This window comes from Plectropomus leopardus, chromosome 14 (genome assembly GCF_026936395.1).
Source record: "Plectropomus leopardus strain MGB_pleo_1.0 chromosome 14, ASM2693639v1, whole genome shotgun sequence".
Lineage (NCBI taxonomy): Eukaryota > Metazoa > Chordata > Actinopteri > Perciformes > Serranidae > Plectropomus > Plectropomus leopardus.
This window is the reverse complement of record NC_142189.1, coordinates 15,510,794-15,536,634: the sequence shown is the minus strand read 5'-3', so window position 1 is coordinate 15,536,634 and position 25,841 is coordinate 15,510,794. Positions and strand designations below refer to the sequence as shown.

At 38.7% G+C, this 25,841-nt stretch overlaps 1 protein-coding gene across 2 annotated transcripts in view; it reads left to right on the top strand.

Moving 5' to 3' along the window:
- begain (brain enriched guanylate kinase associated) overlaps window positions 1-25,841 on the top strand; it is a 208,408-nt gene that overhangs the window by 90,118 nt on the left and 92,449 nt on the right. Inside the window, exons 2-4 of one of the 2 annotated variants that reach the window (XM_088087747.1) lie at window positions 7,845-7,943; window positions 8,108-8,192; window positions 22,837-24,521. In XM_088087747.1, the coding sequence (XP_087943873.1) occupies window positions 22,914-24,521 (1,608 nt within the window). In that variant the 5' untranslated portion in view covers window positions 7,845-7,943; window positions 8,108-8,192; window positions 22,837-22,913. Of the gene's footprint in view, window positions 1-7,844; window positions 7,944-8,107; window positions 8,193-22,808; window positions 24,522-25,841 lie in introns of those variants that run through there. The other variant, XM_088087746.1, reaches the window with a different exon arrangement.

Sequence of the window (25,841 nt, the reverse complement as noted above, 5' to 3'; positions counted from 1 at the left end):
TTTCTCAACTTGCCTGTAAATTTGCTTGAGAATGAGGTGACCAAACCCTCTTGTAGCAAAAGAAGTCACACACAAAGTCCCTCACAACGGCAACACACTGACACCTCATTGCTATTCTGCCGTCATCTTATAATCACATACTTGACTATATGATTAATGTGATTGTCTTTATATGACATCTGAAGATGAAAGACAAAGAGTGCCACGCCAAAGTAGAAAATGATAATGATCTATACTGAGCTTGTCATTTCCTTTGTCATGTCAATGTGTTATGACGAGAAGAAAAAGACTGGTTTGATTGACATGTAACTTAATTATAATCCCTGTAAAGTTGAAATCACTCTGTTGCTTAGAAACAGCCAGCTTTATGTGCCATGTCAACTCCAATGACTGCGTGCCGTCAAATAGATAATTGTGCATGTTTTAAACCGCATCTGTTTCAAAGAAAAAGGTGTCATAGTTAAATCTCTTGAGAGCTGCATCACAACCCTGAAAATATACGGTGAAGGTGAGAGTGTGACCTCTCTTAAATGTGAATAGTGATAATTAAAGCATGCTCATAAAAGGAAAATTGTAAACACTTTTTAAGTTAACCTACAAAATGTTTATGCTTCTAAATTTTTGTGTAATTACTCCAGTGTGATGGCATGTCATGTAGTGTTTTCTTTTGGGTGAGAGAATTTGCTCATTACAGCTTGCCTATACACAAACTCGGTCCCCTCAGGGCAGAAATGCCACCCAACAAACTGACACACAAATTAGACCATGGACTGTTTGGATTCTTGTTTTCCAAAATGGCAAATTTCAGCTGTGAACTCAAGCAAACAAAATATCACACAGTATATTATATATGCTTTCTTCTTTTCACCATCATTTACAAGACTGTGTGTTCATACAATTAGCGGCTGATTGTCTGATAGAGTGGGTGTGGAGGAGAAGGAACAAAAAAGCAATAAGATATTTAATTAAGCACAAGTCTCGGGAAAATTAGACATCTGATTAGTGTGTCCTGCTCTTGATCATGGAGAAAGAATGATTCGTTAAAGCCAGTCACAAGTAGGGATGTTCACAACTATTTTTTTTATGTATAACGGAAAGTTTTAATTTAGACTCATTAACAAGTCTAAAAGTAAGAAAACTTACAACAGTGAGCTCAATTGAATCTATGGGGCTAATAAACATTGTCTGAAAAATATTGCTTTATACTTGGAGCCATTGGAAATAATTAATCACATTTTTCAAAAACCAAATTGGGTTTTAAATGTTGCTGAAATGTGCGCACTTTGCACCCTTCATTATGAATATTGCTCATTATCCAATAAAATGTGACTCACTGACAAAAGTTCACAAGAAACATAAATAGAAAACAATATTCTTTCTAAAAGTAAATCTTCAGGAAATGCAACTGGTTATTATTATATTTGTTTATGCTTTGTTTTATGCTGGTGATTTTCACTGGGTGACAAACACACAACTTATATATCCTGGGAATTAGTGACCAACAACTGATGTTATGTTCTTAACATAAAGATGCATAATTAACGTGAAGTTATGGAGGTTAGGTTTAGCAAAAGACACATGGTGATGGCGTACCTTGAAATGACTCAAAGTTCACATGCTTTTGAACATTTTCCTGAGCAAAGTGTTTTGTAACAATCCGCTTTCTTCTTTACTCCCGTCAGTGCACTGGTCACATGATTGCAGCCTTCCAAATTAAGTGAGTTATGCACAGATTACTGGTTCATCATTAGGAGAGCTGAGAAAAGACTCATATTTATCGACAGGTTATCAGTGAAAGTTACACCTTATTAAAACTTGTGAATCTACCGTCAAATAAGACTTGTTTGATGTGAGCAACTGGTGACAGCGTACTCACTATCATGGGCTTCAAAGACTCAACACATTGAAAATGAGTTTCACAACTGCTAAAAATAAGTGATGCAGAAGAAAGGTTGCTTGGAAACACATGCATTAGATTATATATCGAGCTCCTCCTATGCATTCGGCTTCACTGCTGGTGTTATATTTGTGCGATTGAGTTTCACAACATCACCGCTTTGCAGCTGTAGCTGTGAACAATTCATGGGAATTGTAATCCACGGGGAGTGATGTGGAATAAATGTCTCCATTCTTCGCAGAGGTTCCTACTGTTTTGGTGCTGTGATGTTGTGAAAGTAGGTTACAATAATAGCTCTTTTTATTTTTACACAGGCTTCAAGCCTCTAGTGGGGCTCTTTAGGTTTATCCACTTGTATATGTGCATTTGAAATTTGCACACATCCTCAGAGAATCATGTTGTTTAATCTCATGAGTGGAGGGCTGCCTGTTTTATAAAGACTGTGCCGATACAACTCATAAATACTAAACACTGCCCTTAGTTTATCAAATCTGTCCTCATTAACAGCAGGGGACAGGGATGGATGACAGTGTCAGAAGACTGTCTTGTCTTGGACACTGTAGTTTGACGTTCATCAGCACTAAAATCACAGAGAGAGTGGAGAGAAATGCTGACAACTACGGTAAAACATTCAGTAATCTTCCTAGCGGGATCCAGTTTGTGGGCAACTCTCTTGAGCCCTGTCTGTTGGTCCCTCTAATAGACCAGTTACTCCCACTGGCCCTGTCTGAGAGATTTCTTTACCACGGCAGCATCATGTGCCTCTCCACAGTTGCAAAGTCTTAGCGTAACTGATTAAGTTGGAGATTACTGACATTAGGCTGCTACATCCTGGCTCTCTGTGAAGGACCAGTTTCCTCTGCAAAGGACCTCACAGCTCGGAGGAGTCAATATTCTCCATTCTCTTATCCATCAAAGTCTCAATATGTGCAGTGTTTGTGAGCAAAAAAAATCTCCTCCAAGGGAAGTTTAGAGTGCTTTTTTGCATCCTGGGTTTCATCAGAGTTGAGGGGATGATTGATGATCTGCATCAGGTCAATCCTGGATCTGCAAGCTAGTGTGGAAGTTTGCAACATCAAACCTGAACACCAGTGGAGGATGATAATTTCAAAGGAGCGTTGTATGAGGCACTTATTTTTAGTGCATAACCTACAATAGATGGCAGTCAGCGGACCCCCAGTTTGAAGAAGAAGGCTGTGGTAAAACATAAAAAGCTACTTAAAAAATCAATATGAAGTCAAGCCCGTTCTCATTCCCATCTCTTTAGAGACCGTTGCTTGGTCACTGATTTTTGCATCAGACACATGCCATGGTGTCAGTTTATAACGTAGCCAGATGGCACCTTTCACGGCAATATGGTAGGAAAGAGGAAGGGGTTAAATAAATACATATGGAAAGTGTTTTACCAAAGTTGTAAGTTTATTTTGAAAAAGACTATGCATCTAACGAACAGCAGTTGTACATTTCCTGTAAAATAAGAAATGCGTTTTTTATTGCATCATTTTTAGAAATTGCACAACTTACGCCCGCTCTGTATCAGTGCGTCATTGTTGACAGGAGAGGATGGCTTGGACCTCAGTATCAGCAGTAGATTTGCTCTACTGCCATAATGAGGCCTGTCATGACTCTGGCTTTAGTGTTTGTTTGGTGCAACTGGCCCTCCAGATGCCCCCGTGGGAAATTTTGTTTAACCATGTGTCCGTCGTCTCTTGTTATGCACAGCTGATGGAAAAGCTGCCACGTATTTCTCATGTCTGGATCCTCTCCCTGAGCTCCTGGTGTTAAAAACAAGGCAGGGGAGGAGGGATCTGCAGACATGAAGGATGGCAACACCCCATCTGGCTTCCAGCTGCTTTTTGAATGTAATCTAGCCAGGTGAACCTGCCCATCCTCCTATCAGCACTTAAATCAACCATCAAAGCTCCCAATTTGGCTGGGAGCATTTATGGTCTACAGTGAGATGGGCTCATGTGTGGTGATTCCCATGTTTAATCCTCTCATGTTGATCCTTTACACTTCTTGAATCTTTGCTGTCAGTTTCACAGCAGGAGAGGAAGTTATCAGGCGTCACCCACTGTGCCTAGCTAGATAGAGGGCAAATGAATGAATGTTTGCCTTCAATTAATAGCTTTGGCTTTCATTTAATATCAAGTTGTCAAAAGTGAGAGGGACTTCCAGAGGTCATTACATAGCTTATCTTTTTTGTGCAAAGTGACAGGTTATTAATGAAGTGTAGTAATCAGCAAGAGGAAGAGACTACCTCTGAGGCAGCAAAATGAAACTAATGCTAAAGTGCCAAAACTGCGATTTATCAAGTGGCTACATGAGGCTGGCTCCAAAATATGCAAGAGGAAGACAGCTAACTTTTTTTCTTTTTTTTTATCCTATTAAATTTGTGTGTGCCCTTTTGTAGCATTCTGTGTTTCTTCTTACCTAGTACTGGATGGGTTGCCATTAAAAAGGGTTCCCATGTTCACGAAAGACCTGAAAAAGCAATGGAATTTCACAATCACATTTTCCAGGACTGGAAAAGTCATGGAATTAGTCACTATTTCAGAGTTTATTGTGTATAATGAAATTGTAACAATAATCTTCCATAGATGACCTTCCACATAATGTAACTCATGGCAAATTATTATTTTCTACCTGTCGATACACATACTGTAACTCTAATATGCTTTGATGTGTGACAAGGTTTTGTTTACGATCACGTACATTAAGTCATTTTCTCCCTGGGTTTGTCTCTCCCTTCCTGTATGCCTGCTAGCTAAAATTATGTTTGAAAAGAATTTGAATCAGTTTGAAGCTGATATGTTTGGAAAAACGCCGGCCAAATGTCCAAGAAAAAAAAGTCTTGATTATGGGTTCTAGAAAAATCATGGAACAGTTTTAAAAAATTGTTAATAAAAATGTTTGGGGACTCTGCTTTAAATTTCGTACAAATATTCATATTTCCTTTAGGATGAATCATAATAATCTTTGTGATTCCCTTGTCACAGGACATAGACTTTAGCCGTTATCCTGTCATTGATCACCTATTTCAGACAATGAGGATTATGGCAACAGGGATTTTGAAAACCTTTTCTCAAAATCCCTGACGCTTCATATAACTAGTCTAGATAGCCAGACTGATCTCCACACTTTGTTTTAGTGCTGTTTGTAAAAAAAAAAAAAAACCAACCACACACACTAAAGCATCCTTTAATATTTGGTTTCAATGGTGGTGTTTTCTTTTCTGAGGATTTAGCTATTTTAATACCAGGGCTTGCTTCTCCACCAAAAGGAGTCAAATGATTTCAAGTCAAAATCACAAGTCATCGGTGTTAAAGTCCAATTTGAGTTGTAAGTCTTTTATGATTTTGTCAAGCAGCGTCTAAATTCATCAACTTTGTGACTGAGTCATGTCACTGAAGTCCACACCTCTGCTAATTAGCAAACACTACCACACTAACCTGCTAAGTAATATGGGGAACATGGTAGACATATTACTTGCCCAATTTAAACATGTTAGTGTTTTCACTATGAACATGTTAGTACCATGTGTTTTTGTATGTCTTGTTGTAGTTTCTGGTTTTTTTTTCAGGCAGACTCCCCTTATACTGGCAACTCCCACACATGTCGCCATTTACATAAATACAGGAATCAGCAAGTTTAGTTCAGACTGTTTGTCATCACCATACAGTTGCTGAGGGAAAAGATTAGCTGAGGGTCTTTAATTTAAAAGGACTGACTCATAAGTTGTGTGAGATATTTACAGTCCAGCAGATATTCAAGCAGAGCTTTGCTCATTTTAAAAGGCATAAACTTTCATGATTCATGGCGCAAACACCCGCAGGAAAATTGAAGCTGCTCCTCTAAATTAGTCTCATGTTTCCAGTGGCTTTTTATAGTACAGCTGTCAAAATATGATGTGTAATTTACATAAAATGCCCATCGAGATAATTTCACAGTCGTCTCCCCTTGAATGTTTCCGTTTGCTCTATATCAAGATGCACCCCCCGGTGTTCAATGAACGTTGATGAGTGTCTGTTTATCTAATAGGTATGGTGTTCTCAGTTGTGGTAGGTAATGATGCAGATAAATAACATAATCTTATTATTGTACAGCCAGGAATTAGTTTTGTCTTATTATATAAGGAACAGAGAACATTAGAAGAGATATTTCTTTTAAGAGAATCAAATTTTTGACATCATGACAAAAATATCATTATGTGTTAATGTAAAATCAGATCACAAGCTGTTTCTGCCAACTACAATGCACTTCCTGTTCTGTGTGACAAAAGCTATGATTCGATCCCACCAATTATTCAAGCTTAGTCATTTTGTATTTTCATAATTACGCACTTTGAATTCATGGTAATTGTAGTACTGTAATTCAGAAGCTGATAGAGCACCTGCATGTTAAAAAGCTAAAGTTTTATTGTTGGAGCCTTTTGAAGCTCTGAATGAATCACGAAACTTCTTTTCTAACTTGTCATCTAATGTTCATCATCAATCTAACTGGCAGCCAAAATGTCTGTTTTGTTTGTTTTTGCAAACCAACTAATACATTTCATTTTAACATTACTTTGTAACGGATACACTGAATCTTTACATTTCTCAGCTGGGCTGAGGGTATGATTAGATGTAGGTCCAAAAACCATTTGGTTATGATTGTTTTTTGTTTTTTTTTTTACTTAAAACATCCACTTTCAGTGTCGCAAATGCATCTGGGAAATGTTGCAATATGTTATCATAAAAACACAAGTGGCACTGAAAAAACGTTAAAAACAACTATGTTAAAAAAAAAACAACATCCAGGTTGGGCGCCATAATTACCCCCACGACACAGTGCAATGTGGTGCTTAAAACACCTTGGTTCAATGCCTCAAACGCCCGTGGGAAACTGCGATGTCCTGCTGAAAGCACCCAGGTTCAGTAAACAACACCTGGTGACACAAATGTTGCCATGAAAAGCTCAGATGTGGTGCAGGTCTATTGCCACAAATGCCAGTGGAAAGGCTGCATGGGATTGCTAAAAAGCAACCAGTTGTTGGTTTTGAACAGCAGTCTGCAGTGGTCTGTAGTTTATCAGACAGCTCACCTCGATAAAACGCCATCCATCACATTCCAATGACAAAATTTACATCACTTCATAAACGTTGATGTGAATATTTCCTTCTGGTAACAGGACTGTCATAGTATGCACCTAGAGATAATACTATATATATAATAGTACAATATATAAAGAAGAAGTACTACATCATTACTTCTCAGCTCACAGTTTATTAGTTAAAATGATACAAAAAAAACAATATAATGGGAGACTAATATTATCAAGAAATTGTATTAAAAGTTTTTCTGTAAAAGAAAATCCTTCAGAACAATTGAACTGGTCATTACTTTTTTCACATATCAAACCTCATCAGGTACACTTTAATGACAGGACTACTGGAACACACACTGGTCATTCAAACTTTTCATCTCATACTGTTATCCTCCATGTATTCTCCTGATGGGAAATGTTCCCATAATCTGCTCAATTACAACTTACGGACTTCACTTAAGATCTACCCATGTATGCACAGAGAGGACACGGTGTATAGTCGGAGAGAAATAATTGGTCCCTCTGTGGCCGTGCACCAGTTGTCATGCTATGTATGCACCAAGAGGCTCTGCTGTAGCCATGGTAACTGAGAGTTGCATTTATATCCCAATTTTATTTGAGCAAATATACATCAATAAAACCATAAAGCTACTAGATCCCTCTGTGTGTCTCTCTCTCTATGTGTTTGCAACCCCCTCTGTCCTAAAAGCTCGCCTACTCATTGTGTCCATCTGTTTTCTTCTTCTCTTTTTATATAAAAATTCACTCACTCATGACAATAAGTAGCATGTCCTCTGATAAAAATAAAAAAAGAATATGTAGATTCAAGATTAAATCTGTACACGAATGATTTGACTTGCAGGTCGCAGCGGCTGTGGAGCTGAAGGTCACTGCTGAGCAAAATCCTCTGAAGCTGCACAAGATGAAACTCAGTTATAGCCTCGCTCACTCCAGCACTGAGGTGATTAAAGTTACTGCACTTAATTTTTTATTTTAAAGAAAATATGAAGAGAGAATACCAATGTACTTGTGTTATGCTACAGATTATGCAGTCTGTTCATTGTTTGTAAAAGTATCCTCTGTCCTCCCTGCTTAATAATAACACTGTTATTTATAACTTCACAGCACAACACAACACTGTCAACTCAGGTGTTTTCTCGTTTGTGGCCGACTTGAGAAACAGTGAGCTACAGTTTGATCCACTGTCACGGTGAGTAATGACCGCATCATTTTAAATAAATTACAAGTGATAATAATGGAAACCTGTCTGCATACACAGAGGTATCTCTAACTGCAGATGTCTCATTTACTTCTCAAACTGCCATCACTGTCACTCAATTGTGTTTAATGTGGAAAAGGCATTTGTGTTAGTTTTCAACATGACATACCAGTAAAACAACAATGGATATTACTTAGCATAAATTTCTTCTTACTAGTCCAGTGTTCGTGGAAAACATGACGTTTTCAGAATGGGATATTTCTTGGCCTCTTATTACTGCTTGCCGCTTTCTTGAGAGTCGCTCGTCCAAACAAATTCCTGAGCAATACACCTGCCATGAGATAGTTACGTCACCTATGTATTAGTGGGGCGGCATATTATTCATTTTGTGATGAAAGCACCAAATTTGGTACAAATAGCTTAATATATTTAGAAGAAATCTGGGAAAAAATCTGCCAATTGGTGCTCTCGTGACCATGGCAGCCATTCCAAAATGGCTGAGGTCATTGTGTCAGGTACAAAAAATCATTAGAATGGACGACTTCCTGTATAAATATAGTAGAATTTGGCGTATGTTATTCTGATAGGTGCCATAGTTCATTCTTCAAGTTACAAATGTCTATCAGAGTGGACTGCTTCCTGTATAAATGTAGTTGAATGTAACTTAGGTCATTTTGTCACTTACAAATGTCAATCAGAATGTACTACTTCCTGTATAAATGTTGTTAAATATGGTGTTGGTCAATCTGATAGGTGGCGTAGGTCATTCTCCCAGTTACAAATGTCTGTCAGAGTGGACTGCTTCCTGTATAAATGTAGTTAAATGTGGCATAGGTCATTCAGTCAGCTATATAGACTCTGGTTTTTGTTTATATCAAGTGTTGGCAAAAAAAATTGTTGCGCATTTGCCATCTGTTGTTAGCATTGTTAGTTTGTTTACTGTTTACTCTCTGGGCTTTGCTTATTAATCTGTCGATGCATATACTGTAGAGACTAACAGAGTGAGCTGTACCGGTCATGCTGTTTGGTGGCGAGATACTGGGTTGACACTGGATGTGGAAGTGCCACGAATCACCCCGATTTTCTGTGAAGCATAGCCTGCTACCTTCAGCACCCATGTTAACCAAATGGGCTGTTCACTTAGTATGTGCCACGACCCCAAGCTCCGCAGTTGGCTATATTAGGTATGATATTAAGTATTATAATAATTATTATGATAAATCATTAAATATGCAACAAATGCTTCCACATATCTGTCAGTTGTGTATAAACAGAGAGTGACAGATGAGCAGACACATACAGACACACACACAAAGACACAAGGAAACATAGCCAAAGCTCATTGGATTACAAAAGAGAAGAGGATCAGAAGCCCTTGCTGACTGGCTCTGAGAAATTAGCCTTTTGTATGAACTGCCAGGCAACCTCTGATTGTTGGCTGCATGACAATTGACATATTGGGGCGCTTTGGTGTCCAGTGCAAACATGGTGTAATGGTGGAGATACACCATATCCAGCAAACAAACAGAAAGGGAAGCCTGAACTCCCTTGCTCTGGCTGATGGATGGTGCTTGCTTGGTTGGTTGGTTGGTTGGTGCTTGGTTTTGGCTCGACTGTTTTCAACATGGTGGCTGGGTCACTACCTTTCTCATTGTTTATGAAAACATTTGAGGTGCAAAGTAGACAATGCAGTAACAGAATCTTGGCTTAGATTTGATCAGCGCTGCCTTGTTTGCAAATTTGATCTGAGTTTAACATTGTGATGGATGATGTCAAGTCATGACTATGAAAATGTAGATACAGTGAATGGCCAGTCAACACCCAACACAGATCTCCTGCTCTCTCCACAGCATATGAATGGGATCCATTGATTTTACATACGTAAATGGATCCAGTGTATCTCCACCATAGCAGTTATTATTAATACAGAGCGAGTTAACCCAGCAGTAAAAAGGAGTCCCCTCTCAATACACTGCATAGTGTACATAGCCCACTTCTAACAAATATGTGTCATAGATCTCAAGAGCTTGCACTCAACACTGCACCTTCTTGGGTCGACAGCAATACACCCACCAAGTGTGAAATTGATCTTTAAAATGTTGTTGAGAAAATCAAAGGACATTCATACAGAAACAGAAACTTCTTCCATTTTAGCTAGATTCGTGGAATATGCTTATTATCATTCTAAAACAACAGTGGAAGCAGTAAATAAATATCACAATAATGTCCATCACCCAATACTCTCTCCATACTTTCCCCAGCTAATCTAAAGTATTCATCCCCAAGTCCAAGTTGTTCCTACTGATGATGTAAATCCCAAGAAAGTTTTTAAAATATTGGGTTTAATTAAAAAAGGCTCAATAATTTTCCCAAGCTTGTTTTTTTTTAAGACAGCAAATAACAATCAGCTGCAGGCTGATACACATTTGGTTCACTACTACTGAGTATTTACAGATTTACAGAACTAGGACGGAGTATGTGTGATTGACTCTTCTAAACTCAAGTACCTCAAAATTGCACATTTACACAACACATGACACAACACACTTCATTCATATTTTTGAATTCTACAGCCTTCAAGTAAATATTTGGCTCTTTTATTTTTCTTCTACCATGCTATTTTTAGTTATACCACACAAAAAAACATATCCTTGGAAGGCTGATTTCTGGTTTCTGATTTCAGTTTGTGTTAGCTGTCTGAATTTTTGATGGTAGGAGTCCAAAGTGTCTCTGCTCTTCCTGGAACAGTTAGAACAGTTATAGGGGTGGTTGGGACAGTATTGTTTATAATTCCTACCTTTTTGCAAATTAACAAAAAGTAGATAAAAAAAAGCTTTTCCATTGAGTAAGACTTAGTGGAAGTCACTGAATGGAATTATTAATTAATTACAAATGATTTTCATTACTGTGGATGTAGTCTGTAAGTAATGGCAGGTTATTTCATGTGAAACAAAATGTCCCAACCAAGCGCACGGTCCCCTACTTGAGTAAATTCACTTAGTTACTATCCAGCAGTGTCTACATGCAATTGCGCTCTACAGAATACTCTCAAATCATTCACAGAAAACATACTGCTGTCAAAAAGTATTTTTGTTTATATAGAAAACAAAATGAACATTTTTCAAGTCAGTCGGCCTTTTTTAGAATGTGAAAAACCAAAGAGTTACTCCTTTTTCTTTGAAATCGATAATGTAACAAAGCACATGGAGTAATTTCTATTCTTTAAGACACTGTGAGAAGGTAATAGGAACATCATTTGATTCAAGGCTTGATTTGTTTTGAGCTTGTCATACATCCTCCATTGTAAGCTCAAGGACAGTTCATGACTTGACCTCAAAACACATCATTAAAAATCTGTGAAAAACTGAGCCACATGTGTTCTTTTGGCTGTAAAATAACTACTTTTTATTTATCGGGGAAGATAAAACAGCAGTGAGGAGAAGTGCAGTTTCATATCAGCTGCTGCTTCACTATCATTTATCCATTTGGTCTCTTTAGTCCAGATAATGATTATACAACTAAATCCCTTAGCAACGGTTATTGTAATTAAATAGTTAATTAGCGATGAACACATTCTAACAATCTCCCTTCCCTGGTGTGTATTTCACTCTTTGTTGTGGTGCAAGAAGAAATCAGATGCCCTTCGGCTTCATTTGCAAAATGGATTTTGGTGTCTTGTTTAAAATCCAACAACCGTCATTTAAGGCTGTGAGATTAAAGAATAAAATGTCTAAAATATATTCATGGAGTTCCTAACTGAGTCAACCTTTTGACCTTTGAGCATCAGAGAGTCTTAAACACCTGTTTGGAATTCTAATACTGAAATATATCTGCATTTAAATTGCTAAGCATTACATTCCCGAGACTCATGTTTTCTTTAGTATGGTTAGATGTTCAGAATCCTGACAGAAAGTATTAAACAGTATCTATCGTTAAAGACAAATGCAGTATTTCATAGAAATAAACAGTATCTGCTTCCCCTGCAGCTTGTTGCTGCTGGCTGATGATGGATAAAGGAGAAATATCCTGACATTTGTTTGAATAAACCAAACGTTCCCTCAAAATCTTCTACTTTATTTATATTTTTTTCAGATAAAAATACCCACAAACATTCAAGCGCACACACCCCTTCCTCTATGGACACCTAAGAAGTAAATGAATGAGACAAAAGTAACAGATGCAATAATAAGAATAAGAATAAGAATAAATGAAAATACAAAAATAGAATAAAACTGCCAATAGTGATAATAGTCTAAAAAAATGTAAAATATATAAATAAAATAAAAATTAATTATAAGTTATGTCTAAATGTAACAGCCATTGGATTATCATAATTTGAACCACTCGTACCATCACATTCTTTTCTTATACACAGAATTTGTGTCATACATTTTTTTTTAAATAAATGAGGGCCTTGCGCACTTGATAACTTGTGCAGACTAATGAAAACATCCTTAATCTCGACCCTGCCGTATGCATTCATTCTGAGCTTTGTTGCCGTGCAGAAAGAAACAATCTGTCTTCTTTAGATTCTCATCACAGTGTTATCATTTCCATCTCTGCTGTGCTTTTTTCTCTCATGTGGATGTGCTGCATGTGATTTCCATATTGATATTCATGAATCCTGTTCAGACATATAAATTAACTATTTCCAGCGGTAGAAGACAGCACTAAACACAGATGACAGCTCATTTTTCTACGTTTCTCACATTTATATCCCTTTCTTCTGCAGGTTACATCTCTGCATTTTCTTTTCCTCTGCACTTTATTACTGCAGAGATACATTTTGTAGCAGCACATTTATTCTCCTTTAGTACCTTTAAACAAATTAACACTCATTCACCTTCACACCAGAAGAAAAGGTGTAGAATTTTACACATTTTTAAGCCTGTGCCGCATCACTGTCTACAATATCTCTGAACTGCAGATGAATCATACACATACACACACAGCTGCAGATGAATAGCCTGTAATTGCACCTCTGAATTCCCCATGTCTCAGTATGGCCATTGTTTTGAATGGGCAAATAATCTCAGAGCAGCATGTGTTTGCAGCATGTGTTTGCTCACTCATGCACTGCCACTGACAAAAATACATAAATTATATTCCACAAGGACTAGTGCTGCTCAGGAGCCTCCCTACTGTTAAATAGAAACTATATAAATACAACTGGCAATTATTAAGATGATCATTATACATGTAAGGGCCTAGGTTTTGTTTCAACATTGGGGGGGCATATGAAAAAGAGGGTTTGGGGTCAACTGCCAGAAAAAAATTACCATCAAATACTTAATTTCCTGCATTCTGGTGGATTTTTATGCACCATTTTGTACCTTGTTGCAAGTTTATGGTGTAAATGTCTCAGATTTTTGTCAAAATAAAAGTCCTCTGCTAATTTTACGTTTTATTGGGGTGATGCACAAGTTTTAAATATTGTGAGATTTGTCCCCTGCATCCACAAGCACAAATAGTAATTGTTCTATTAGCCAGTTCACTTTATAGACCAGAAGTTCTCAATGTGTTTTCAGCCAATGACCCTGCTGTAGCCAGTGAGCTCCCTTATATAAAAAATGATCTTGTTTTACCTCTATAGTCCTAATTATGTGATATTTTCACCATTTCAAAACAGACAGACACCTGCATGTAACACTGCACCTAAACAAAACATCCAAAGCAAATCAAGAGAAAGGGGTGAATTTAAAGTGCATTTCAAAACACACAAATGAAGTTTCACTCTGGTGTAATGTAGTTGATAAGGCGGTTGTGGGAAATAGATGTACTTTCCAATATGTATTTTCTGTATATTTTGTGGATTCATTTTTTTTTCATTATGTATTGTGCAAATAGTTTTTGCACTTTTAAAAGCGTGGCTTTGGAAACAGTGTTAATTTTGGCAGCTATTTTAATGTTGTTCTTAGTGTTGAGACGAAAATGCTTATGTTTTTGTTACATTTTAGTAATTTTTATCTTTCATAGATTCAGTCAACGAAAACTCTAAATGTTTTAGTTGACGAAATTCATAACATTTTAGTCATTACTTTAGTCTGGATGTTTTATTTCTCTTTAAACTAGTCTAATTAGGCTTATACAGATACCAGAAATTAGAATCATACTTCAAATAATTTCTACACACTCAGGAACTTGCGTTTTTAGGGATGATTCACGAGCATACAGTTACTGATCATCATTTGAAAAGTTCAGAATCTCTCTATTTATGGTCTCAAACACTTTGACACCACAAATAACTAATTTGAGACAACTGGGATTTGTACCCAGGCTAATTGTAAACTCAGACTTATTGATCTCACTGTTAAGGAGCATAAAAATAATTTTATTTTAGCTTGATTTCTTTCTAAATCTGCACCATGTAGTTGCAATATCTTCTATGTTTTTATTCTTGTATGTCGTGTATTGCCTTTGTAAAGCACTTTGTGGCCTATGTCCGTGAAAAGCGCTATATGGATAAATTTTACTTAGTTACTTACTGACTTAAAAAATACACAGTTAAAAAAATATTTTATATCATGATAATTTAAATTAATAAATCAGAAACCTTTTCAGGAACCCCCAGTGCCATGGACTCCTGGGGGTCCCTGGACCACATGTTGAGAATCATGGTTTTAGACAAAAAGCACTTAGCAGGTGGTCACATTCGAACTGAGGTATGTTTTGAACTCTCCTCCTGGTTCTTTCTTTCAAAATCTTATGAATTTAGAGTCAAACCTAGAAGACAGCCCGTGCTTTTTTTTTTTTTATAAGTAAACGTATTAATCATTTTGATATCATCAGCAGTAGTGCTGTTACCCCAATATACAAAACCATGAAAATTACAAGATAGAGAACACTAAAGCTTCCCGCTGACCTCCAAAAGACTTGAGCTTCCCGGGGTGAAAACTACCTGGACTGTGTGTTTTTAAAAATAGATGTTCAATTTCACATCAACACAAACACCCAGATGTATCCTTTAACTCGGCGGCACAGTGTATCGTCAAACAGTAGTTTCGCACCTGTCTGACCGTGTCCGTGTCGACAAACGGTGACATGCAGGTGAATGATACTTCACTATGAGATACAGCAGCTAAGAAAAATATATCTCATAATTTTTGCTTTTCTGTGTGTTGCCACTGGAGAGCGCTGTTGTACGTATAAACAATGGTGGTGTGTAATCGGCCTGACAAATGAAGGGAGTACTCTGCACATGTGCATAGAGTATGTGAGCGTGCATACATGCATGTCCGTGGGCATGTGCACATACAAGTGTGTGTAATTGTGGGTGTGTCTCAATTAGTCTGACCTGTAACCTCGTATCCAAAGCTTTCAGTGTGCAGTGGTGCAGTTTGTCTCAATTGCTGCTACTTACTGTCTTTCTCTGCCTTAAATGAAAAAGATGCACAACCATGGGGCTTCCCCTCGACATGAAAATGAAAAATATTGCTTGTCACGGCTGTCAGACTCCATATCCCTGGTCAGACGGTACAGCTGACATTTCCTATAAGTGTCTGTTTTATTGCCTTGGCATTTAGAGAGAAAGCTATACACATCTCTCTGGCACATAGCTGAACACAGAAAAAAGACAGATCCAGATCACAATCACTGTTTCCATGACAACAGCAATGTTGACACTGTGGGGAAACAGGGGGGATGTGCCATTTGTTTGAGTGCTCATTAATGAAAAGATTAAAAAAACAACCCAGCATGTTCTGAATGGAAGTAACTAAAATTGCATTAAAGTTGAATAAGTGACTGTTGCTGCGGTCACAGCTGGCTGTTTTTCTTCTGCAGCAGTTTGGGGGAATTCGTGTCATGTTGAGGCAGACTTGCAAGTATTAATGCATGCAGACTTAAGTGTGTTTGCAAAGAAAAAGCTAACAGTGGCTTCTAATGCAGATTACTGTAAACATAAAAATCATCAGCAAATAGCCATCTCTTGATTTTGAGAGCAGCAATTCTTGCAAATAGTAAAACACTTCTGACCAAACATGTACCTAACACCAGATGATTTTTTTTTTTACCATCATAATTGACTGTTAAACACTCTGAAGGCAGCTTGTTCACGTCAATACATTTTTTTAACCAACATGGCTGAAATGCAGAGCAAACACCAAATACTGAGCAGCGTTCCATATTTGTGAATCTAAAGTGTTAGCAAGATGTCAAAGCGTATCTCTGAAGAGTTCATCAGGCAGACGCTTGAAGGGATGAAATGAGGCATCTGATCTTTTTGTTTCAGTTGTGGAGGCTTTGGAGAATCAGAGCGTACTCAGAGGATGTGATGAGTCGGCAGAGATCTTATTAGCAAAACCAGTGTGTATTATTCAAAGAGCTGGGGGATGCTTGCGTTGCTGCATCTGATTAAATTATTATCATCCTATTGAATTTGAGTTTTAGTTTTGGCAACTGGAGCTTATCTGCAGCGATGGATGTTAAATGTCAGGACACAATGGAAGATAAAAATGCTGAACTTTTTTTTGGCTTAAAACTATCCAAATGAAGCCGTGTTTGCTTGCTAACCTAAGACAAACTTACTGCTAGGTACAGAGTTTTGAAGGAGTACCAAAAAATGTACAAAGATGTCACTATAGGATGCCAAAAGCCTGACAAACAGGAAGGTATAGAAGCAACAACACCCTTTCCCACTTGACAAAAAACACATTAAGACTCGATAACATCTGGCTTTTGTGTTTTACATGAAAGGTTAAAATCAGCATCAGGCCTAGGACAAATGACTCAGCAGTAATCACAGAATTTTATCAGCTCAAACTCCATTTGGCTACCATGGGCAGTAATAGAAAAATACAACACCGAGGTGGACACATTAATTTTAGCCCCTTCGTGCACCAACATGAAAGACCATCCATCATCATCTAAGCGGCAGTCCAACATCTTTCAGAATTTGGTCAACACCAGGTCGACAGAGACACTGAATAAGTGAGAGGTATAAAACAGAAGCAATCACTGTAACACTCTCACTTGACTCCATGCTGCTTTCTACTGTTTATTAACCATTTTTCGCAGACTGTCCCTAATGTCAAATGTGATCCACCAGGAAAAAAAAAGAAAGAAAGAAAGAAACAGAAAGGCATACTTGACTGCTAACAATGAGAAAGTAGTCTGTCGCTGATTTTTAATGGGTTTACCCCCATTTAGAAAACCTGCATATAAGCCCTAATATTGGTGGGGAAAGAGTATAAGTTTAAGGTAAATATTTCCAAGTCCCTTTTTCTTCTGTGAAACAAGTGGATGGAAAAAAAGTTTTGACAGGATACATTTTTTAAAGTAACTTTTTTCATTTAAATGTTTTTGCAGGTTTTTTTTCTTTCTTTCTTCAGGATTATTTTTTTTCCTGTGTTTGTTGTTGTGATACTCATTTTTGCCACAAGAGGCTGAAGTGCACCACTACCCCTAGCTCTAAGTAGGTAGTAGTAAAAGCATTCATGGCTGTGTTTCATATTATTGAGATAAAACAAAACGCTATTCACTCAGCTGGCCAGAGACCAAGATCAGCCTGAAGAACGCTGTGTTTATTTTGCGATGTATGTAGTTTTAACTGTCAAATTATAACAGCATGGCAGAAAATTTCATAGACAATATATTTCACTGTTTTTGTTAAAAATTATTATGTCCTTTGTTGTTGGTAGTCTTTGTGACTTTTTTGTTCATTTAAACAGTTAATACTCCTATTATTACTATTCAACTGGTCACCAGTAACTTTAATGAGCCATCGTCCATCATTACAGCTTCTGTCAGCTGTCAACAAGCTGTCAACCAGTCTTCATTTTGCAGCCTAGTTGATGTGATGTTGGAGGAGGATTGTGGGTCAAAGAATCCAGAAAAGCATGCTGGTTTGTAAACTGCAAAATCCGACTGGAAGTATGTTTTCTTCCGGTTGAACACTTGATCCTGACAGAAGAAAAAATCCACCTTCCATTTTTTTTTCTCCTGTTTTCATAGAGAGAAAAAGTCACTTAGAAAAATTATCCTGGCAAAAACTTTTTTTCACCTGGCAAAACTTTTCTTCCACTTGTTTCACAGATGAAAAAAAGGAACTTAAAATGATTATCCTGGCAAGGATAAGGATTAGGAGAGAAAACAAATAAATGTCTGTTGCAAATTTCATGAATAGATTTTTCAGTCGGGGGCCAAAGTGGTGGACTGATATACAAACATTGCCATCCCTAGCATGGATAAAAATTGCGATGATGATGCATTTAATACGTGTATTTTTACCTCCCAAATAACTCCTATGTTCATATTTTAAAAGTCGATTAGCATCACATGGTCTATAACTTAAAGGTTACTTTTAAGTTGTGTTCATAATAATGAGGCAAGATTAACGCTACCTCAGCTATAACCTGCTGCAGGAGTTATAGTTTCTGTGTGGAGATTAGCACAAGATGGATCACAGAGGAGCTGCTCTGCATATTGCTGATGGATGACTACCTCTTGGCTTATAAGCAAATTGTAATTAAAGCTGCTTCTGGTAGAATTTTAAATTTGATTACTCAGAGACAAGTACAGTCCCTCAGAGGTAACAGATTTGGACTTGTATCTTATTAGCAACTTAAATTTAAATCACTAAGTTGTCTAGTCCAAAAAAGGACAGTTTATTCCAAAAAGTGAACATGCTCCAAGGGTTAAAGGCAAAGAAGTCTCTGAAGCAGGATGTGAGAAAAATGAAATCTCAAGAGCATTTATGATCAAGCGCTTTTAATGAGGTGCAGCGACTAATGTTTTAACATAAAGTATGTCTTCATCAGAGACATACAAGATGAATTATGAACAGAAGAGAAAGATTTTCTTAATCTGTGGTTTTCTAACTCTTGATGTCCACAATGTGACCACATCTAAGCTCTGGCAGTGGGACATTGATAGCATCCCTAAACAGTGCTCCAGTGTTGCGTAACCCCAGCAGTTAATTGCATTGTTGGCGCAATGTTGAAACCTGGCCTCCATTAATAGACTCTTAATGGAAAGATCAGCATTAAATAAAACCAATTAAATATAAGGGGTGAAAATCACAAATCTCATCACGATGCAGATTCTTTGGACAGAGATATTTGCTGATATCACAAAGTGTGCCACGATACAATTTCAGTTCAATACAGGGGCCTGTGATCAATATGAGACAGTATCAGTAAATATCCTTATTGTGTTTTTCTTGGCTGCTTACTATCTGTCTGCTGCTAGGCTGCTAGCACTGTTTTAATGTTTAGGAAGAAAGTGCTCTTGGACGTAAATGTTGAAACAGACATTCCATGGTAATTTCAAATTAAAGGCTTTTTAAAAGACACACTAAAAGTGAAAATGCATTATTATGACAAGGTGTTTTTGTTAATATAATAAGTGTGTGTCTCTCCACATTGATATTTTCACTCTCTCAATGGATGTATGCCTTCCCCCTTTTTTTCTTTCATTGGAACTTGAACTAAAACATTATTTTCCTGTATTGGAACTAGATATCTTCTACTTTTTAGATGATCTTTGTTATTGGATCTAATACAGTTTTGAATGTAGATGTGTTGACTTATGGTGGTTTTAATATTAAGGTTTTTGATTAAAAAAGATGTATGGTGATATTAGGTTTTTGATATCATGTTTTTATTCAGGCTTGATGTTTTCTGTAATATGGCCTTAACATCACTTTTTTGTCTATGCATTCAATGTATTTCCTATGTAATCTTTTTAATTTGTCAATTGTCAATGGTTTAACTACCCTGAATGGCTCAGATGGTTAACCACACCTGCAACCATATGGCTTGTCAGCCTATTGGTGTGCATTATGTATAAATATAGGTGTGGTTTCATCCTTTCAAACATTTGACCTGACAAAGATCCAAGTGGGATCGAAATGTTGTCTTGAATTAATTTCTGTGGCATGGAGTGCCAGTGAGTACCAGTGTGCAGGCGTTACCTTCTTCCTTCATTCAAGTTTTTCAAAAGCTTTGCACCTACATGATGTGCGTATAGCCATTCTTTTTCAACTTATCTAAAAGATGCGATGTAATTTTGGATTGATCTTTGAATCAATAGCCTGTCAATGCAGATATATGTATCATGGCACCCCTACTACAAAGGAAAAAAGGAACATTTACATTTTCATTTATTTGCTTTCTTTAACATTACTATGACTAAATTTGATTTAGTTTGTGACTCACACAATGTACGTTGTGATGTACTTAGGCTCTTATGTCTATTTTTGTGGTGATTTTTAGTGGTTGGCTTTGGATGGTGGTGGCATGTGGCTGCAAGTCACTCATTGGGATGAGGAAATCAACTCAGCAGTCTGTACACTTTGGTCTTTCCAGAGCTCTGTCCCTCCATCACCAGCCCTCCTTCAAACAATTTTTTTTCCTACATTTTATTAAAGATGGTACAGCTGTTGGAGTGGTGTTTTTTCAGTGGTTCTGCCATCTGCCATGTAAAGTAGCTTCACACTGTTCGCTCGCAGTGAGGCAGTCCTCTTCCTGTTTTGGTTGAGTACCCTCCTTTGTGTAGCAATCAGCCCTTCACAGTTTGTGGGAAATTGTGCCTGTGGACACATGGAACGAGGGCATGAAAAGCAAACCAACGAATAAACCAATGTTCCTACTAATGGTTTTCTTTTTGCTCAGCCATGATGCTGAGATATAACAAAACTGAAAATCATATCGAAAAGTAAACATTCGAAATATGCATTGAAAAAAGTAAAAAAGAAACCCCTATCCTTCCCCCCACAGAAAAGGGCTAATGAGACAGCAACGTCAGAGTGAATAATTGGGTAATAACAAAATTATAAAAATAAAAATATTTACGTTTACACCTGAAAAAATGTCACTCTCAACTGCTCTAATGACTAAATGCAAGTTACCAAATTAAATGCCGAAACCTTCACTAGTGGCAAAGGATCAAAATCAGATGACTGAAAATATAACTATTGATATTACTATTTTTCATTTGTCCCCTGTGAGGATTGGGCATCTATCAGCCACCTGGACCAAAAGTGCTGCACCCAGCATCTTTTTCAGAGAACTTGCCTTTTTTTGTGTCTCCGCTCCCAGCGCTTTGAGTTGAACATTCATAACTTTTAAGAAGGGTGCCGGTGATGCCCCTGACGCTCTTTTGGCTAGGCTACTGACACAGCAAAGCTTGTTTTTAACTGTGTAGTCAGCCCTCTGTAAAGTTAATGTCATGTCGACTTACTAGCTAATACTAATGTTGAGATTTTGTTGTCATAGAAACAAAACCCAGGTGCAGCACGTCAGTGAAAAAAGGTACAGGTACCTTTAATGAAATGAAATGTGGGATGAAGCACTCCCCTGAACCCTGCCACCTCTTCTCTGCTGAAGAAAAACATAATGTGTACACAGGCCCTTATTCCTGTTTTCAACCTTTAGCATGTAATTAACTGGTTAGATTTTAGTACTGATCTTTCCATTAAGAGTCTATAAATAGAGGCCAGGGTTCACCTTTGCGCCAACCATGCAATTAGCTGCTCTGTGGTTACGCAACACTTGAGCACAACCAAAGCCTAAATGCGGTCACATTGTGGATGTCAAGGGTCAAAAAAAAAAACACAGATTTAGCGGATCTGTCGGTTCTGATTCCATATTGGCTTTGGTTTTCCGCTGCCTTTTCATTCGTCTCTTCTCAGTAAATGCTAAATTTCCATGTTAGTTTTTAAATCCTGTACAAGATGTTTTTGGTTGAGTTTTCAGGCTTAGCACAAGATATGTCAAATTATGTTATTGTGCTGTTTTAACAAGGTAAACATAGATTTTAGATTTCTCTTATCAGTTTGGTTGTTATGGTAGACTCTCAAATAGGTAGTGCAAGAGTGATATCTTCATGAAAAAATATTGCAGTACCTTGAAGTGCTACCAGTCTGTATGCTCCTCTGAGCAAGAGAGCTGATGTGTCTGAAAGGAGTTGCATCTTTAAAGGCCAGGTGTCAGTGTGACATCTGCTCCATTTCATCTGAGCAAGAGGCAACAAACACTGCCTCTGCAACACACCAGCTCCACAGAGATGCTCTGTCTTAAGATGAAATAGATTGTAGGAGTGGCAAATTAATGATATCAAGTGTGTCATGAGGGACGAGTTAAAGTTAATGAACGCACTCTTGTGAGTTCTCCACATGGCAGCATAATAAATACAACAACAAACTGCTGAAAATACCATGTGTGACCAATCAATCTGTGGCCACTTTGGTTGCCTGCTGCCCACAAAGCAGATTTCACGTGGCAGCTGTGGTCAATATCTCTGACCTGGATATCCAGCTGCTTTCCAACACCATCCTTGTCGATACGCAAATTCGTTACCGATGATGCCCATAGACAAAGCACTGGTGATGCAGCTGTTGATCTATAATGCTATTTTAAAAAGGAAAAAATAGAATTGACAGTGTCAGCTTATGAATGGTAATGAAAGTAGGTTGGTTTACATCCAAATGACTATCAGGCTCTAACCTCTTTGGGATCTCATTGTGTACTGAGCTGGATCAGTGAAAGTGTGTCACAATGCATCAGCTTGGGTGCCCTGTTGGTGGCCAGGACAACTAGGGCAGACAATTGAAATCGGGCAAAGCCAGAGGACAGAAAACCATTGGAAATCTGTTGTACTGAGCCTGACATGGTTCATTTGTGTGTGTCCATTTCAGACGATGGTCTCAGGCTCGAATCTGTACAGAAAGAATCACCAAAGACTGTGCGAAGTAGGGGAAAGAAAGCAACAAACATGGCTACACTGCGGCGCCAACCAAGAGGCAGAATGGCTGCAACTCGGCAAGATCGTGGCTCCTGCTCTTCCACTGCATCTTGCCCTGTCTTCTCTGGACCATACAGTGACCACGAAGAAGAACCACCACTACGCCGCCAATCCTCTCCATTACTACTCAAAGGCTCACTTTCCAGTCTTCACAGCTCTTCCAATCAGAGTCCCAAAGTTTCCCTTTCTAGCCTCGAGGGGTCTGTTTCCAGCCTCCAGGGATCATTGCCACATCTCCAGGGATCTCTGCCCAGCTTCCGGGGCTCTTTATCCAGCCTGAAGGGATCAATTTCTCGGTTGAAGAGGAGGTCACTGGGAAGCCTGGACACCTCAAGTCCCAGCCCCAGCGAGAGGAGTACCAGCCCCAGCTTACAGAGCGGCAATGGCAGTTCCAGTGATGATGATGGCAGTTGGGACACTAATAGCTGGAGCTCAGGTGCCACTTGCCTGCTACGGACTCCTGTTAAGCAGGATAGCAGCGAGGCATCAGATGGAAAGTCTTGCGCCAACGACCATAAATCTGCAGCTCCCAAGGCTGAGCCTGAAATCATTTACCAAAATCTTATCTTCTCACGTCCTGCTGATAAAACTGAAAGCAAGGGAGATGCTTCAGAGAGGACTTCCACATCACTAAGGAAAGATGCAGGAAGCCAAGCTTCATCTAGCCTGAGCAAAATTGCTGCAACATCCCATCAGCGGGACGAGAAGACCGAGGACAGGCGCAAGTTCTCACAGTTTCTGAATGAGGTAACTGGCAGGGTGTTGAAATCAAACGGTGGTCCTTCTCCACAGCAGTCCACCCTTCGACATCGCTACCCATCGCCTCCACCACCGCCACCACCAACCCCATCTCACTCATCACTAACAACCACGCTACATTCAACGCCAACAAACCCTCCACCACCATCTACATCTGCGACCAACTTGTGGTATAGTCCAACCAGCACAAACCTCCAGACCATTGAAGAGTATGATTCAAAGGACATTACCAGCTCCATCCACCAGTGGAGCAAGACATTACCCAGCTGTAAGATCTTGGAGCCCGGGGATGTGTTGAGGCAAGTGAAAGGGGAAAGTCACTCATACCCAGAGCACGACCTGGAGCTATGTACAAAAATCCAGGCGCAGCCCTCCACTGGGAGACTTTATCTAGAGACAGACATTGACAGAGTGAGGCGACTTGATGAACTGGTTGCTAATGGCACCCTGGGGAAAGAGAGGAATGAGAGAGTGCCGGATAAGGTTATGGACAGAGGAAAGGAGAGGGAGAGCAGGATTCAATGGGAGAGGAATGGAAACTTGGGTTTGGAGAGAGGGAAGGAGAGGGAAAAAAGAAAAGAGAGCCCCTGGGAGAGAGACAGAGTAATAGAGAAAGGGAAAGAAAATGATAAAGGGACCAGGCCATGCTGGGAGAAAGACACACGGACAGAGAGAGGGAGGGAGAGAGAACGGAAAATGGTGTTTACCAGTTATGAGCCCCCTGGACGGAGTAACCCTTGCCCTGTCTTCAGCTGGCCAGAGGGCTTTCCCAGAATGTCCTACAGATCTACCTCACTGCCCAGACCTGTTAATATCACTGTGAGTACCAGCTGATTCACCCAAATCACAAAATACATACTGTGTAAGAGCCACTTGATCACATATTTTATATTTGTGTAAAATGTTTGTGTTGGTATATGACATAAGATATAGGACAGGTATGGTGCCGTGTTACGGTGTATGATAACAGGTGGTATGTGAGATTAGAAATAGGACATTAAGTCAGAAGTAGACTGGACGAGATGTAATTTTGGATGGACTTTGCCTGCTGTATTTTTTTTGCATACTACAATAAACATTGTTCAAGTTTTTTCCCTGCCTCATGTGAGCACTTGGATTTCACAAAACGGAGCTGGAACATGAGTCAAAACTGAAACAACTTGTAGACTAATTGGTGTAGGAACTTTGGTATGTTAAAACAATCACTATTTGTTTTTTTTGTTTTTGCCTATAGCCCCGTGGACACTGTTCGAGTTTGGGCTGTCCCAGACTAAAGATAACCATTGTACCAGAAACGTGGCGATATCTTTGGTCATGGCTCTAAATGGTGGTCCTATGTTGCAAAGTAAGAGAGGTTTAAGATGGCCGTTTTCAGGGTTGTGCGATCAAATACAGCCTGGGATAAAATCCTGACAGTGTCAGAAATTTGGAATGACCATCGCACTGTGTGACTGCTGTTACGATCTATGTCTTGTACCAACCAACAGAAATACAGCATAAAATGATGCTCTGATCAGTGCGACTCTGCTAGTGCATGCTAAATGCCAATAGATGCCAATAGATGCCAATACTTACTCCAAGCTCTTATTGCAAAACTGCCGTGCCAGGTTGGTTTCTTTTCCCCAGCCACGACCATGTTCACATTCTCATCCTTCTTCTCTTCTTCAGACTTTTTCCCGACACACATAAATGCCACTATAGCGAGGGCTTGATTTGTTTGTTTACATTTTGCTCTTACCACTACAGTGGCGTAGATGAATAATGCACACTGAGGACTTTTGTTCATGTGTATTGATGTGGATGGACATAGGTTGTAGCCTGTGATTCAGTAGGTGATGTCATCGCACAGTCTGCATATATCAGACTTGATGTTGTACCCAAGTTTATTAAGACCAATGTCGCAGAAATGTATATGATTGCAAAAACTTCACAGTCTGCAGGAGGCTTAAGAGATCTGTGAAAGGGCACAAACTCTGCTCTCCTGCATGAAAATTGTGCTGCATACCTTTTCACCAGCCTGACCTCAACCTCCACACTTTTACTTTCTACCTCACTACATATGCAGCAAATGACTCTTCATTGGCACCATAAAGTGGCATAGGATGTAAATCACGAGTTGCTGAATTGTCAAATATGAAT